This window comes from Sebastes fasciatus, chromosome 6 (assembly GCF_043250625.1).
Source record: "Sebastes fasciatus isolate fSebFas1 chromosome 6, fSebFas1.pri, whole genome shotgun sequence".
NCBI lineage: Eukaryota > Metazoa > Chordata > Actinopteri > Perciformes > Sebastidae > Sebastes > Sebastes fasciatus.
In genome coordinates, this window is record NC_133800.1 from 9,546,989 (window position 1) to 9,563,114 (window position 16,126).

Below are 16,126 nucleotides of genomic sequence, written 5' to 3' on the forward strand. Positions count from 1 at the left end.
ACATTGTATTAAAGAAATCAAACCATGAAAATGTAATAATTGTAAAGCCCTACCAGAGCCTACAAATTATTTTTTTTGTGCGTGACATCATATGAAAGTTTTTGAATAAATGGATGTCTGGTATCAAACTGGTGGCTGGCGTTGTTAATGATAAATCTTTGGTTGGATCTTCTAATTTGAAATGTCCGGTGATGTTCTGCTCAGAGTAATTGACTGTGCTCATGTGCATTTCCTCATTTTCTTCTTGTATACTGTGTGTTTTAGTGGTGCAGAGCTGGCAACTGCCCTGGGGCCCGAAACTACTACTTTGGACTCATTTGATTATTACTAATATTAATATTATAATTTCCGGTACTGTGCACCACTAAAGCCCAATTAAAAAAAAACCTGTCTTATCGAGGGACCCTGTGTGAAAATGTAGTTTTAATACATATTTGAGTTGATATTGTGCTTACATGTGCATATCCTTAAAAAAAAACATGCTCACTTAAATTAAACTAACTGACACACATTAGGCCTGGGGCAGGGTAGTAATCCAGTGTAATACTTGCTGACTGACAGCCCATTTTTGCCACCAGGGCCCCTAACAGATCCCTAATCTGATCCTGATATGTATAGTATTAGTTTTACAATATGGGAATGGGACATACGGTTTGTCGCTCGTGGATCGATCTATGTGTTAACTTTAATTTGCTTTGGTTTCCATTGACCTGCTGGCTAGTTAGCTAGCTAACAAGTTGCTGATTGTCTGTGGACTGAGCTGACTATGTCAGGAAACTGCACTTGAAAGAAATCCACATATTAGACTCTCCACTCTCCCTTCTAATGTTACTGCGCGGATGTTCACGTACATTAGAGTTGTTCCAATACCGATACCAGTATGCCTCCGATACAGCCGATCGTGAATCGGCGAATATGCGAGTCTATGCACCGATCGGATATCACATTATCATATAATTTATCTGCTCATTTACACTACAAAGGAACAGGAACAACAACACGCATCACTCGCTATCCGATCCATACATCTTGCATATGCAGTTCTCAACAGAGATGAGAAAGAAGCGAGATGGCTCACACATTATAGCTACTTCCATCATCGGCTCCTGCGTCCGGAATCGATGATGGAAGTAGCTAACGAGTGACCATCTCGCTTCTTTCTCATCTCATGTTAAGGGTTGCACATGAAGAAAAATGGCGACATGTTTTTAGCGCACTGGTATGGGCTTGTTAGTCAGTATCGGCCAATATGGTATTGGAACATCTCTAACATACATCACTTTTGTTGGCTATATGTTGAGACATTATTAACCAACTGTCCAATGGAACATGAGACCGTACTGTTTCTACAGAATACATGATGATTTCCACTTGGGATGTGCTTGGTCTGTTTGTATCGGAGCTCTAATCTTCAGGTTTTGATCATCGACACTAAAGCTCACTTTAAATGCTGGACGTGTTGAACCAGTATAGATTTGTTTTCTTCTTTGGTATCAGCTGTAAGCGGTGAGTTTCTGAGGTCTGTCATAAAGCCTACAAACATCATCAACGACTGTAATTTCTTGCCGAAGGTCAGCTGCTCAGCTGCCCTCATCTTTTGATTGAAATGATGCACAAGTGGGAAGTCTTCATTTGGCTTCATCCAGGTTGTACCTTAAGCCTTTTGAAGTGTTCCACACACAGAACAGATGTCTTTGACGACGTGAAAGACAATGTTAACACACAAAGGTTAAATGTCGGAGCAGGACGAGTGGGGAAAAAAGGGGGACTGGAGGATTTCTTGCCGGTAAATATGGTTGCTGCGTTTCAACCTGTTGTTAGCTGAACTAAAAGGAATCTGATCGAGTGGATGGAGAGAAAGGAGGCTTTCTCTGATGATCACGTCTCCAACTGCTTGGTGTCTTTGAGAAGAGAGTGGATCTCTTCCCTGATGGAGTGGGGGAGGAGGGACAGGAAACTCACGGGGAGGAGTTTTTGTGTCCGTGGAGTGAGGAAGAGGACGAGGACGAGGAAGAGGAGGAGCACGAGGGCTGGAACTGTGGACTGGTCTTTCCCTGAGTCTGACAGTTGCTGTGTCTCCCACGGTGTCCCGTCATCGCTGCTATGGCCGACTGCCGAGCAAACAGGACGCCTGAGGAGCAAACATCGAGTCTAAAGTCAGCCTCAAACGCCACACTGTCCACGGCATCAGTTCTTAAAGGACCATGCCAGTGTTTTTATGTATTCTAGCTGTTAACTACAAATGCACGATGGCCGACAAGGGCAAACACACTACAATATTACTACTACAAACCATTTTCAATCAGGAGAAACATGCTGCAGCTTCAGAAGCGATGCCAACTCAAAAATCCAACAAAACAAATCCAACAACGGAAACGTGCTACAAAATGTGTTGCAGAAAGCCAAAACAAATACATCAACAGCAAACACGCCGCGGATACGGAAACGATGCAAAGTCAAAAACACACAAGCGGGAAGAAAAAGTGGAGTAAATAGGCAAATCGTTTTTTACATATGGCATTAGTCTTTTACAATAGCCGCTTCAAAAACAAACACACCCGTGTGGTCTCTCGTTTTTGACTCAAACATCAAGCTGCTTAGCGCTGCCCCCTAGAGGCCTGGAAAACTTCCGTTGTGTTGGCTGGATGTGCAGCGTTTTTCTGTTGCATTTGTTTTCGGGGTTTGTTTGTTTTTGACTTTGCTGCATGTTTGCCGTTTATGTGTTTGTTCTGGCTTTCTGCACCACGTTTTTTCATTTTGCAGCACGTTTCCGTTGTAGTATTTCTTTTGGTTTTTCTTAGGTGTTTATCAATTAGCATCATTTCTGAAGCTGCAGCACGTTTCTCCCAATGAAAATGTTTTAGACCGTTGTAGCGCGTTTGCCCTTGTTGGCGTGTTGAGTTACAGTTTTATGGTAATAAAGACTTTTCAAAAAATAATTAATAGTCCAAGAGCAATTTAACACCTTTTTTTTCCCACTTGAACACACCACCCTCACATATTAAAAAAAACAGGAACCCCATCATGTGGTTACCCCTGACAACCAATTTGTGATTATGCTGCTTGTATGTTTAACAGGAGATCAAAACGGAATAATTCTGACAAAAAGACAAATAAATAAAACCATTTATAATTGGCAGTAAATTACTTTTGTACTTATGAATTTAAGACATTCTAAGACGTTTTCAGGCAGCAGTATTATATAGATAATAAAAAAGACATAAAGGCAGATTAAAGTGAGTGTCAGCTGGTGGCAGGATGAGCAGGTCAACACTCTGGCTCAGATATGATGTGACGGCCACCGGGCTTATACCCTGACATGAATGGCCTATGTTAAAGCAGAGAGGCACTAATTACCTCAAGACACAAGCTACCTCCGTTTACACACACACACTTACACACACACACACACACTAGGCAGGCACATAAGACAATAAGCCCCATCGACCTCAAATCCACAGGCCCAATTTTGAGATATTTAACTTTTTTAACTCTATTGGACTGCCACTTCATTACGATGGATTTTATAGCAAAGACATCAAATTGCGTAGAGGACTAAGCACCAGGGTGCTGCTATAACTTATTGAATTTCCTGCCTGCAATTACATCAGCAAACGGCCCCTCTATTTACCTGTGTAGACAACTCCATTTATTTCTATTGACATGTTGATGCTGCTAATGCCGTTGGTAGACAGGTTCAATGCGGTCTCTTGTCTATCATCTGTCAAGAGAGGAGGCAGAGAACGAGAGAGAGAAAAACTCAATATGAGCATTTAGAAAGGGAACAGAAGAAGCAAGAGGAGCGCCCGCTGGAGTATTGGTGATAATTCAGAGAGTGACAGGATAAGGAGAGCTTTATTAAAGAGTTCTGGGGAGAAAGAACTGTCAAAAGATGTTACGGCCATTTGTACATGTCAGTTATAGATGGATCCTACAGCGGCTGCACACAGTTGGAAAAACTTGTCTTGAATAAATGTGACTGGTTGTGAAATAACAGAAATGTCTTAAGTGATCTCAGCGGGCTGCTGTGATATCAAACCATCTGTAAACACAAATTTATCTGTCTAAGGAGTGCATCTGGGTGGAGACAAATAATAGTGTTTGGCTGTAATCTTTAAATGACAGTGTTTATATGTGAGGGCCAGAGCCAGACGACCAGCGTGGGAATTAAGCTGAGAAAGATTCCCACTCATTTTTCCATCACGTATCAAGTGCAAAGCCTGCTATTATGACTAATATGAGAGAGGCAGTGATGCAGACAGAAATGATATCACACTTGAGCAGATAGGCCCCTTATTCTTCCTTTAGCCTCTATCATTAAGTCATATGTGACTTATGGCTTGTCATGAGGCGTGCTGGCTGCAGCCACAGCCCAGCGAGACGGGCATTTTTACTCATGACGAGCTGGATTCTGCCTGCGGTCAAGAAGAAAACTATTTCTTCATAACATTTATGGGGCTTGAGCTTTTTAAATTACACATGTTATATGATGAACTATGTGCACATTAGTGGTTCAGGCGTTTCACAGCTGGATCTCAGGCAGCCTCTCTGGCGGGCCCATTAGCTGTTTTTGACACACCACCCACTGCGGTAGACACACTGTTATTTAAGTCTGATAGGGAGGCAAGCTAACAACCTCAACATTACAGTAACACCCGATTTTAAATTATACAGTGAAATCAGGCTTTTACTTGTTGGATGTTTCAACAAATACTGAATGGGCATATTTTGTCTCATTGTTTTACATCAGATGCACATCTAAATGTAATATTTTAAATAACTTTCAATGAGTTGACATAAGGCATTAGTCTAGATTTGAACAAATCCCGTGAAAAGATCTCAGCCAACAATGTTAGTCTGCCTCTAAATGCTTTCTGACTCGGTCTGGGACTCTCAGCTCCACGCCCATTGGTTCCTACTGAAGACATACATCACATATATATATAGTTTCATTTTTATGAAAGGCTCAGTAATCTCCTAAAGCAGCTGGTCACTGTAGTTTTTATCAAACGTTACTCAAACAGGAGGAAATAGTGCTTTTGTTGGGGACTATTTTCAGCGGCGGATTAATCCACATTTGATGCTCTAGTGAGTATTTGTGGCAGCAGGACGGTATATGTGGGACTGAGTCAAAATAAACTACAGAGTGTGTGTTCATGGTGATGAAGGAACATGTCAGCCGGAGCAACAGTGTGGCTCACTGATGTGTTTTAACAACAATGGAGCTCTACGGTCCAGAGGAAGAAGATATATCAGGTTTTTGATACACACACCATACTTTGTTAGGAAATACATTCACTGTTGGTTTGGCTCTTTTCAGGAGATTTGTTGACAATAATCAAAATATTCCTCAGTATTTCTAAAATCCAGACTTATTGCAAATGATAAACACAGAGAGAACATATACAGATCAGTGTTCTCAAACCTTCCGTGAGCGTCTCACCTCTGTTGTTGAGTTTGATGTTGAGGGGCAGCTGGGTGGCCATCGCCAGCAGGTTCTGCTGCAGCGCGTGTTGCATGATCCTCTGCTGCTCCTCAGCCACCATCATCATCTTCTTCTCTGGCGGTTCACCGCTCTCCAGCTTCTCTCTGAGCTGTTCCAGGGCCGCAGCCTGGACGGCCGCCGCTGCCTGAGATGCGGCTACCTGGGCGGCCACAGCTGCTGCGTGATGGCCGCTGGGTGACATGGGGAGGGCCATGCGGCTAGGCAGGCAGCTGGCCATCATGGACTCCTCTGGAGAGAAAAAGACTATTAAGAAGGTGATATCTGTCTCTAAATACATGTCTGCATGCTTGTACCTGTGAAAAGTAATGTACATATGTCACCTGTCCTTAGATTAGTCTGATAATGTAGATAATACTGTGCAGTTAACCTTCACATTTTGTATTTTGTCTTTGCGCTCATTGAAATATACTTGATCTTGTGAATATTTTTCATAAGGCATGTCACATATCCATTTTCTTCCATTGCTGCTTACTGCTAAGATGGTTTACAAAGGCCAATTTACTGGTACTTTTAAAATGAAGTTACTGGGAGTAGTATTTTATATGGATGCTGGATGGTGAGAGTTTTTACAGCTTTCTATATTCATATTGGACTAACCATAAATTCTATGTCTGACTATAAAGTCTGTCTTTCTGTACATCTTTTGACCCAAGAGAGTGCAGTGTCGAATTTGGTGCGATTTGATCAAATAGTGGCGCTATAGCAATAAACTTTACATCTTGGCCCGTGACTTATGAACCGTAACTCTCAGAAACTAAATTGAAGACGAATCTATCCAGCTAAGCCACGCTCAATTGCGTGTAGATTGATTTTTTTCACCATTTAAAATTGAGTCCAAATCAGATTTTTTTTGCTATACTCCTCTTACACATTTTGAGCAATCGTCACCTGGTAGAGAACGTCTCTGGACTATCTTAATCAACTTCACAATTGACGGGTTCAAGCAGCCATACCGCCGTTCTGGACAACGCCGCAAGCAGAACTTCTGGGGCAATCTGCCCGTTCCAGACGGGCACGTGCTCTGAATGGGTGCTGCACTATAGTAATATAAAATATAAAAGCCTCTATCACGTTTATGTCACTAACCAGGAATGTCTTTTAGGCAAATCTAGCAATTTAAATACCTGATAAATCAAAGTATTGCATATCCATGCAAAACTTGTCACAAAACAGTCTTGCTCATTGATTTTCATCATTGCCTCCAATGGCCTTTTTACACACAGACACATTTATAAGAGAACTGCCCCAATATAAACAGTGTGACAAAATGACTAATTAAATTGTCTTACAGCACATATTATCATATCATATTTTTACTACATTATGGTTAGTAAGCAGCTTAAATAGTGAATAGTGTCCTTTCGAACGATGATATGAGATTGTTCTTGGTGATCATAGATCGAGCCAACATGCCAATGTGGGCCGCACATCTGCAGCTTACCATGTGGGGTAAATATGGTTTAGCATAGGCTAATGTGTTTATACAATACTTTCTGTTTGTATTGCTGGCATATAGCGAACAACAAAGGCACACATGGTGCGGATGATGAGACATGGCACAGATCCTAACCCTTCAAGAACACATGATAGTGGCATACTTCAATTATTCAACTTATTAATGGAAATAATGGAGCTTATATAATACCTCAACCTTGCAGATGAACTACACTGACAACACTAAAATAACTTCAAATAGAACAACTGTGCTTTAGACATGGCTGATGTCTCCATGGCACGCTACACAGATCTTTTTTTCCTGTAATCAAAGAGCTCCACATGTTCTTCGTGGTACATTGCTGTGTCTCGGAAATTGGTGAAGCTGATATGAGGAAGTCCTGCAAGATGTTTCCTCTTTGGGGGAAATGACCATACTACCCACATGTTGCATGAGTATAAATGAAACCTAAATACGGCAGCTATTGTGACATATATGTGAACATACCGACTTCTTCATTAGTGGCCGGGTAATAATCACGCAACAATTTCTCAAAAAAGATGTTGTGATCTTTGTAATACATCACATGCAACCTTTTCTTTGACAATATATTCATGAGGAGGACATGAATCATCCTTCAGGGTGACAGAAAAAGAATTAGTTTATTTAGGATCTGGCCTGCTGTTTGCATCATGACCCGAATGAACCTATTATTATTTCGTGACCATAGTGGACCATATATAACCACATGTGACCAACTGCATGCTTATGTGCCAGATCTTTGTTTTGCAAAAAGGAACACTGCACAATGATTGTTGAAGGGTTGGTTCGCCTAAATTTAAAAAGTACATATTTTCTTACTTTCCTCAAGGAGTATCCAGCCATGCTTATAATATGTTATCCTGTCATATGCCATTCATCCTTTAAAGGCCAGTTTCCAAAAATTGGCAAATAATGTCATGGTGAATTTAATATAATATATAAAATGCACACAGCATTATTCCATTAGTACGTCAACAAATTCATACTCATCGCTCTGCTGCTTTAAAGTCTTTTTAAACAGATGTACTATGATTATTCACTAACTATTTCCAATCACATTTACTTTACTTTACTTTTGATCGCTGTTAAGATACTGTCAATTAAAATTAACACTTCTTTTAGGCGTTTCACATTATAAACCAGTGGAATACCTCCCGGTCTGATAAGTTGAAGCCAATGCGGAAGTGTCTTAAACTTTCATTCTTTCTAACAGCCAGCAGGGGGCGACTCCTCTGGTTGCAAAAATGAGTCCAATTGTATAGAAGTCTATGAGAAAATGAGCCTACTTCTCACTTGATTTATTACCTCAGTAAAACATTGTAAACATGACTTTATGGTCTCAATCGCTAGTTTCAAGTCTTCTTCAATACAGCATGATGTTCATTTAGTAAATTATGGTCCCATTTAGAGTCAAATAGACCATAAAGCAGGGGATGCTTTAAGGGCGTGGCTACCTTGTGATTGACAGGTCGCTACCACGGTGTTGGTAGTTGTTGCAGGACTTTTTCGTCTTACAACTTTAACCCTTTCACAGTGTGTTTTCAGTCCATGAAAGTTAATAAAGTCGCCTAAAAATGTATTATTCAGCGTTCGGTTGTACTTAGCTCCACCCTCTCGTGTCACCTCTGGTTGCAAAAAAACAAGATGGCGACGGCCAAAAAAGGCAAACTCGAGGCTTCAAAACCGTAGTCCACAAACCAACAGGTGACGTCACGGTGAATACGTCCACTTATTACATACAGTCTTTGCATAAATGCAAACCAGCAAAAAGGGGGCACTATACCAATTTAACCACGTGAAATATCTTTCAATGTGAAATATCTGCACAGGAAGTGTAGAGTTTCGTAGCCAGTGGCTTAACTCTCCGGAAAAAAAACGGCAGAGTAGAACCAGCTGCAATTAATTATTGAATGAAAACAGTACTTTGTGTTAAAAAGAGAAAGTGAGAGCAGTAGATTACTGATGTTACTGATGAATTAATGCTGTGGAAATGGACATTATACTGAAGACAACAGGTAAACACGGAGGAAGTGTTGAGTTGGCATCAACAGCAAATAGGTGCAGATCAAACAGGGTAGGCTTCTCATTAAAATATGATGAAATACACTTCTCTCTGCAAGTTGAGGTAAATAGTAACAAAATCATATTTGAGACTCTTTCTTGTTTTATTGTGTCATGTCTTAACATATTGTGTCTTATGTTACCTTTCTTGATCACGGGCACCTGGGAGATATGGCCACTGTTGTGAATGGGCATAGATAGGTGGGACATGTGCATCTTTGGTGAGGACAGGAGGGTGGGGGTGCCCACAGGAGAGTAGTTGAAGATGGCGGAGCCGTAGCTCTGCCGACGGCCTTCCCGCCGGTTGCTGTCGATAGCTGCCTGAAGCTCACCGGGGGAGCTCAGTCCCCGCTTTTCACATTCATACGGGTAGAGGTACTTCATATACCTGCAGGGAAGAAGAAGAAATCATTGATTTACTTGGCTTTTTGTCAGTGCGTGTCACTTTGTCACACATTGTCAATCAATCATCGATCAATCGATTTTGCAAGGTGGGACTGGGATCGAAAAAATATATATAAAGAAACGGTTTAATTTCTAGTTTAATTATTTTGGTTTCAAGCATTGATCACAATTTACAAATGATAATAAATACTCTATATCAGATAGTTCCTCTGTCCACATCATCACCCAACACCACAGACAGCTTCTGTCAGTGTGACAACAGCGTGCCATGTCTCCCTCCTTTTAATCACAAATAGGATCAGCAGCATGTCACTTTGTGATGACTGCATTCTGTGCATTAACATGCATTTAAGTAACCAGACGGCTTTCTCCAGTAAGCTGATTTCTTAAATGTTGTGTAAATGAGAAAAGCGTTCCATCGTCGGGGTAAGGAAATAGAGAAACCTGCTCGATTTCTCCTGGAGAACACAGATATATCTCTGCCATGCATACAGCTAACCGGAGTTCTAACCGGCTTTTTTACAACAAAAGACTGTAGACGCGGGGAGTAACGGGTAAAGGGTGAAAGGAGGGAGCATTACACGGAGCGATTGGTCCTCGAATTTAATTTCATCTAAAGTGTTATTGAAAGTGAAACTACCACAAAGAAAGACTGAAAGTCTGAAGCTTGTTTCCGCTGCTGAACATCTGAGCATTTGTTTAATTCAGAAACATTTGGGCTGTGAGGAAAAGCTTTGTCTTCCTGTAAAAGAAAACATCCAAAATACAGATGTAGGTGTTTATTTTACTACTTTGTCTATTTACGTCTGTAGATTTCTCCTGGATTCACCAAAAGTTAGCATAAGATAATGCCTCATTTGCATATATAAACAGAACTTTTCTGAAAACTTGTAATACAAAAAAATAATGTCTTAATGTAAGTAATCCACAAAGGTAAGTTTCATGGTGATATCTATTAGTTTGCAAAATGTAAGGAACTTTACAATCCATATCTTTAAAGGTTGTTTCCTCAAAATTATTTTTTTCTCTCAGACTCTGAGCAAGAAATCTCCACTTCAGCAGCACTTACATCCACCAAACTTTTCACTTTCATTCCTATCTCTATTCTGAAGGTTTCTGCTGAGAGGTTTGTTCATATATCATTCATAGCCTGATTTATGGAACATTGTATTCCTAAAAACATGGTCAAAATAGATTTTCTTATAGCTGTTGAGATTTTATTTACGATTTATTGAGTGATACAGAGAAATATCCAAAATCCCCACTAATAAATCATGTTTGCAGTGTAAATATGCAAAAGGAGGCATTATCTAATGCTAGCTTTTGGTGAATTTAGGAGAAATCTACAAACGCAGATAGACAAAGTAGTAAAATAAACACCTACATCTGTATTTTGGATGTTTTCTTCCCACTAGTCTGATTGAAGTCTAACTTAAAAAAATTCAACCAAATATGTCATTAAACAATAACGATTAATAGCATTATAGCATATTATAGTATATATGTTTACCACTTTACTGTTAAAAGGCGGGATCGTGAGGGGAGGAATCGTGTGCACACACAGTGTAATCTAACAACACTGAGACTCCACATTAAATGCCAAGCCATCTAGAATACTATAATTACCATAAATCACAGCAAGGACCACACATGCCACCACACTGCAGGAAATGAAGATGACTGTGCCTTTAACCTGTCTGGACACGTATAATCAAATAAGCCTTTGATAGGCATTTCAAGAAAAGAAATTAACATGTTTTAATCATAACAGATGGATTAAAGCAATGGAGGCCTGACCCAAAAAAAATCACTACAACATAAACAACAAAGTATCTCATCTATCTTGGAGACACACACGGAACACTTGTGGCTGGCCCGGCGTTAGGAGTGCCGAGTGAGTGCAGGTTATCAGTCATCTGGGGTTATCGTCCGTGCTCGTATACTCACTGTGTTCGGAGAGTGAAAGCTGCACTGGTAATGGAGGTAGGGAGGTTAAGGCCTTTGGTGATCTCACGCCATATTTTCTTATTGATGACTTCCACTAAGCCGCCTTTTTCTGTGACGAGCTTGTAGAGCATGTAGAGATCCAACACCTGCTTGGCCATGATAGGAATCCGATTCACTGGAGTCCCTGCAGAAAGCAAACACAATATCCACAATCAATTCCATTAACTTTGGTTCCTCCCATCAATAGGCTTCTGCACCTTCTTATAAGGCCAATTTATCTCGAGCCAGTCAAATGTCTGACAGCTCTGTTAAACAGGAAATATAACTTTCCAAAAAAAAAAAAAAAAGTTTCTAATGTCTTATCTGTGCATTCACTGGGAACTGGCTTCATTGATTATAAATGCATTATTTTTATGACAGGATGAAATGATCTCTTGAGGGGAAACTTTGAACAAATATTTTGTGACAAAAAACGGTTTCATCTCACTTAATTCATGTAAGACAACAAACTTAACAGCTGCTCCTAATGCACTGTTCACAAGATATACATATCCGGCATTAAACAAAGTAAAAAGTAATTAACGTGGGAACAACAGAAGCACAGATAAATTAGTCTGGACCTGTTTAAAACTCCAAGTACAATCTGTGGAAAATGGGAGGTAATCTTCTATTAATGGCTGCCAACCTGCACCCTTATTAGCAAAATAAAGGAGCTCAGACAATCATTTTCATTTGCAATTTAATGTTAGGCAATAAAGAGAGAACGGACGGCTCTTTGTGAAGATTCCAAAGTGGTTGACCCTGAGATAATTAACCTGCATTTTGCTGATAGAGTTCCATTGTGCCCATCGGATTTACCATAATAGAGATCAATAGCTGCAGAAATATAGTGCAAACAACAGCAGTGGGGCCTATACAGTGAGGAGGGGGGGAGCTCTGAAGTATCGTCTGAGGTGGTAAAACCGCATCAATTAAGGCCAGTAATTACGGCTTCATTTCGCGGCGCTGGCATGTGAACGGATGAGACACTATTAAAACAAAAGATTGATGTTCCCTTCTCCCCGCGAGACAATACCGGCAGTAAATCTGAAGCTGCAGTGCCTCGACATCACATTTTGGTGAAGGCTTGATTGAGACAAAAAAATATTTCAGCAGGTAATGAATTAACCTTCACAACAGGCATGAGTCGGTCTAAAGAAATGGCACAGTACAATTCAAAGGAAGACAGTTCTGGTGTTATAGTTCGAGTGTTTTCTTTACATTAAAGAAACCCTGACAAAAACCTTAAAGATACATAACACCAGTCTTTTCCTTCAGTCATTTTTTAAAACTCAGTTATGAACAAGCGGCAACCTCCGCGTGTGAAAAATGAAGCCAACGCAGAAGTGCCAAAAACTGCAGTTTATCGACTGGCCACTTGAGGCTGGCTCCAAAACCCAGTCAATCCCCATAGACCCCAAAAGCCCAACTTTACACCACAAATAAACAGGTTTACAGCCTGAAGTTGCTGCAGCACCCCCTGTTTTTTTCTGTAGACCTATAGTTTAACTGCAATGTAAATAAAAAAAATATAACATATTTTTATACTGTCTCATATGAACATCCGCGGGGTGAATGCGCATCAGTAGATCCTCGTTTGTCTCCTGCATGAAATGTCCTGCATTATCATAAACTATAGTAACCTGTGGTATTGGTCATCTATACACCGCCTCACTCCGTCTTCCTCTCCTCACAGGTCTCATGCATTAGCTCCATGTTGACTGTGTTGCTGTGGCTGCTTCCACATACGGTATGTTGATGTTACGATACGATACGATACGATGCGATACGATATTGTCCCCTTGGGGAAATTTGTTTTGGACTCAGTGCTGCTCACCATCAGCTGCATCCACAGCAGCATCAATAAATAAAGACAAATGACAATCCACATGTAAACAGAGAAACAAACAATGTAAACCACAAAACAACATGTATTGCACATTACTCATATTGCACAAGATCTATATAAAAACAGAGTAAATAGAAGATAAGAATACCATGACGCTATTGCACAACCCTCAGCCTCAAGAAACATTATTTAAAATTAAAAATTTCGATCGAGGTGGGCACAAACGAGTCCTTACAACGGTTCAGTTTGCATTTGGGGACTCTGTATCGTCTGCCAGATAGTAAGAGCTCATACTCACAGTGGAGGATGTGAGATGGATCCGACAATACTCTCTGCGCTTGCCTAAGAACAGACTGCTCATATGTTCAAGTTCGTTTTTCTAAAATCAGGGTTTTTTCCGAGCCATTGCAGCTCGTTTTTGCGCCACCTTTACTCCCCTACTCCCTCCAGTACACACTTGATGTACATATTCTTTCTATATAGTATTTTAGGAACCAATGTATGTATTTAGCCTGTCATTTATTATTATTATTACTATTATTTGTTTAGGCTGCGCACGTTCTTTTGGTTAGCATCACTTCCGGACTGCGGGAGTTAGACAAAGAGGGTGAAATAGGCTTGGATATTTTCCGTTGACCGCCACGTTTCGTCACGTCACTCAACGTTTAGTCCAGTTTGCCTTATTGTTTGTAATTCCTTTCATTTAATAAACAGTAAAACGCATCAGGACTTTTGGATTGTTTGGAACGAGTCACGCAGTGAAGAGCCTAAGGGTTATATTAACACCCTCTTATGCAAATGGTTTAAGACAACTTATTAGCTCAGTAAGTTTCATTTAATGTAACAATAAATTCAAGATAGTTTTAGTGAGGAGAGGGATTCAAGAGAGCACATCCTCTTGAGCAAAATTTTAATCATATGTAACCTCAACTTCCGACTGAGCCAAACTTCAACTAAAAACTGTTGTTTGTATCGTTTGCTTGTAAAATTGAAAATAAAATGAGAGCGTACACTTTTCATTTGGTGTGAAAAAAACATTTGTGATTTTCAAAGGGCATGTGTGAAGGACAGTTAATGGCTGGGAGAATTGAGTCCTAAAGTATAATACAAAACAAAACCAGCACTAGAGATCCTCCGCCTCCACCTTCCTCCTTCAGCTTTATCTTTATTACCACTGATTATAATGTGCATCCGCGCTGATCTATAAAACTATTATTTTGTTGAAGACACAATAGCCAACCAAACAAGGATTGAGGTAATAAATAAAAGCGTCAGCCATTGTCTGACAGAATCTGAGGAGAGACAAGCCTCTTAAAACAAGATTTATGTGCTTTCAATACCGAGGGTGATGTATTTGGCTCTCTGATTCCCTGAAAGAGATATAAGGAATAAAAGAGAGAGGATGGAGGCCTTTTGTCAGCACAAACTATCTCATCAGGCCATGTATCATTATGACAATGAGCAATGGTGGACAAGGTGGAAGAAATCCACTTTGCACAGAGTCTAACGGTCGTCTTCAGTTAATCCCTCAGCTGCGAGAAGAAGAGGGGTTTGTAATTGGAACAATGTGGAGCATCAGGGGCTCTAGTAGTGCAGTAATCATCTTTATGCTTGGCTTCATCGCTGATGCGCTCACTTTGCACCTCCGAGCCGATAATGGGATGAGAATTTCTCCTCCTCATTGACTTTGCTCTTTTAACCCATGAAATGAACGATTAATGCAGCGTCACAGGGGAAACCAACTGTTTATCTACCTCTGTTCAACTCAAGAAAATGAAGACGAGGAGGAAGATGGAACACACAGACTGGCAGACATCATCGTTTTTCTTCTTGTCGACAAATCCAATGAAAAGCCAATAATGAATTATTATGTGTGTCTATCACAGCCTGATATAGTGGTTTAGCAGCTATAAGGTTTCCCATGTTCAACATCATACTCTAGTGTGTTAACATGCTACCATTTGCACTAATTACAAATTACAGCTGGTGTTAGGCTGATGTTATTACTTTTGCAGGTAATTTGTCATAAAGCCAACTGTATTGGACAAATTTAAATTTTGTCCTAGAAGAAATGTCTGAAATATGACATGGATATTGTAAATTATTGGTCTTACAGTGCTCATAAATATGCGACAATGAAAGACAACATTGTGGCGAACAGAAAATCAGAGTATTAGACATTTATGCTGGGTGGCCATTTTGATGTTTTAATTACCAACACAACAATTGGTTGACGGTTACAAGATTGATTACAATCAGTGAAACATAATGTAAAACAATATATAGCTCGAGCAGCCTCCGGGTCTGAAAAGTGAAGCCAATGTGTGCCTTAAAGTGCCTTCAACTTGCATTCTTTCCAATGGCCAACAGGGGACGACTCCTCTGATTGAAAAAAAGAAGTAAGATTGTATAGAAGTCTATGATAAAATGGCGTGGCTACCTTGTGATTAACAGGTTGTTACCACAACGTTTTACGGCCCGGGCATCATCCGTGTTTTCATATTAGAACTTTAACCCTTTCACAGTGTGTTTTCAGTTCGTGAAAGTTGATCGTAACCTTTTTGGTCACCTAAAATGTCCCATTCAGCGTTTGGTTTTACTGAGCTCCACCCCTCTCATCTCACTTAAAAAAACAAGATGGCAACGGCCAAAAAGCCATACTCTAGGCTTCAAAATGGCAGTCCACAAACCAATAGGTGACGTCACAGTGAGTAACTACGTCCACTGATTACATATGAGCTAGAGGCGAAGGTGGGGCAAAGCTCCACCTGCTGGTAGCAGAACAAAGTGTGGTTTAAGTGATACTGAGTAACTTAGAAATGAATATAATTCTGGATTAATG

At 40.3% G+C, this 16,126-nt stretch overlaps 1 protein-coding gene across 2 annotated transcripts in view; it reads right to left on the bottom strand.

The window, feature by feature from the left end:
- Positions 1-406: 406 nt before the first annotated feature.
- The window catches only part of arid3c (AT rich interactive domain 3C (BRIGHT-like)), an 83,118-nt gene continuing 67,398 nt past the window's right edge, over positions 407-16,126 (bottom strand). The window contains exons 4-8 of one of the 2 annotated variants that reach the window (XM_074637529.1): positions 11,397-11,580; positions 9,188-9,432; positions 5,444-5,734; positions 3,632-3,721; positions 407-2,131 (exon numbers count right to left, since the gene is read on the bottom strand). In XM_074637529.1, the coding sequence (XP_074493630.1) occupies positions 1,959-2,131; positions 3,632-3,721; positions 5,444-5,734; positions 9,188-9,432; positions 11,397-11,580 (983 nt within the window). In that variant the 3' untranslated portion in view covers positions 407-1,958. Of the gene's footprint in view, positions 2,132-3,631; positions 3,722-5,443; positions 5,750-9,187; positions 9,433-11,396; positions 11,581-16,126 lie in introns of both variants that reach the window. The other variant, XM_074637528.1, reaches the window with a different exon arrangement.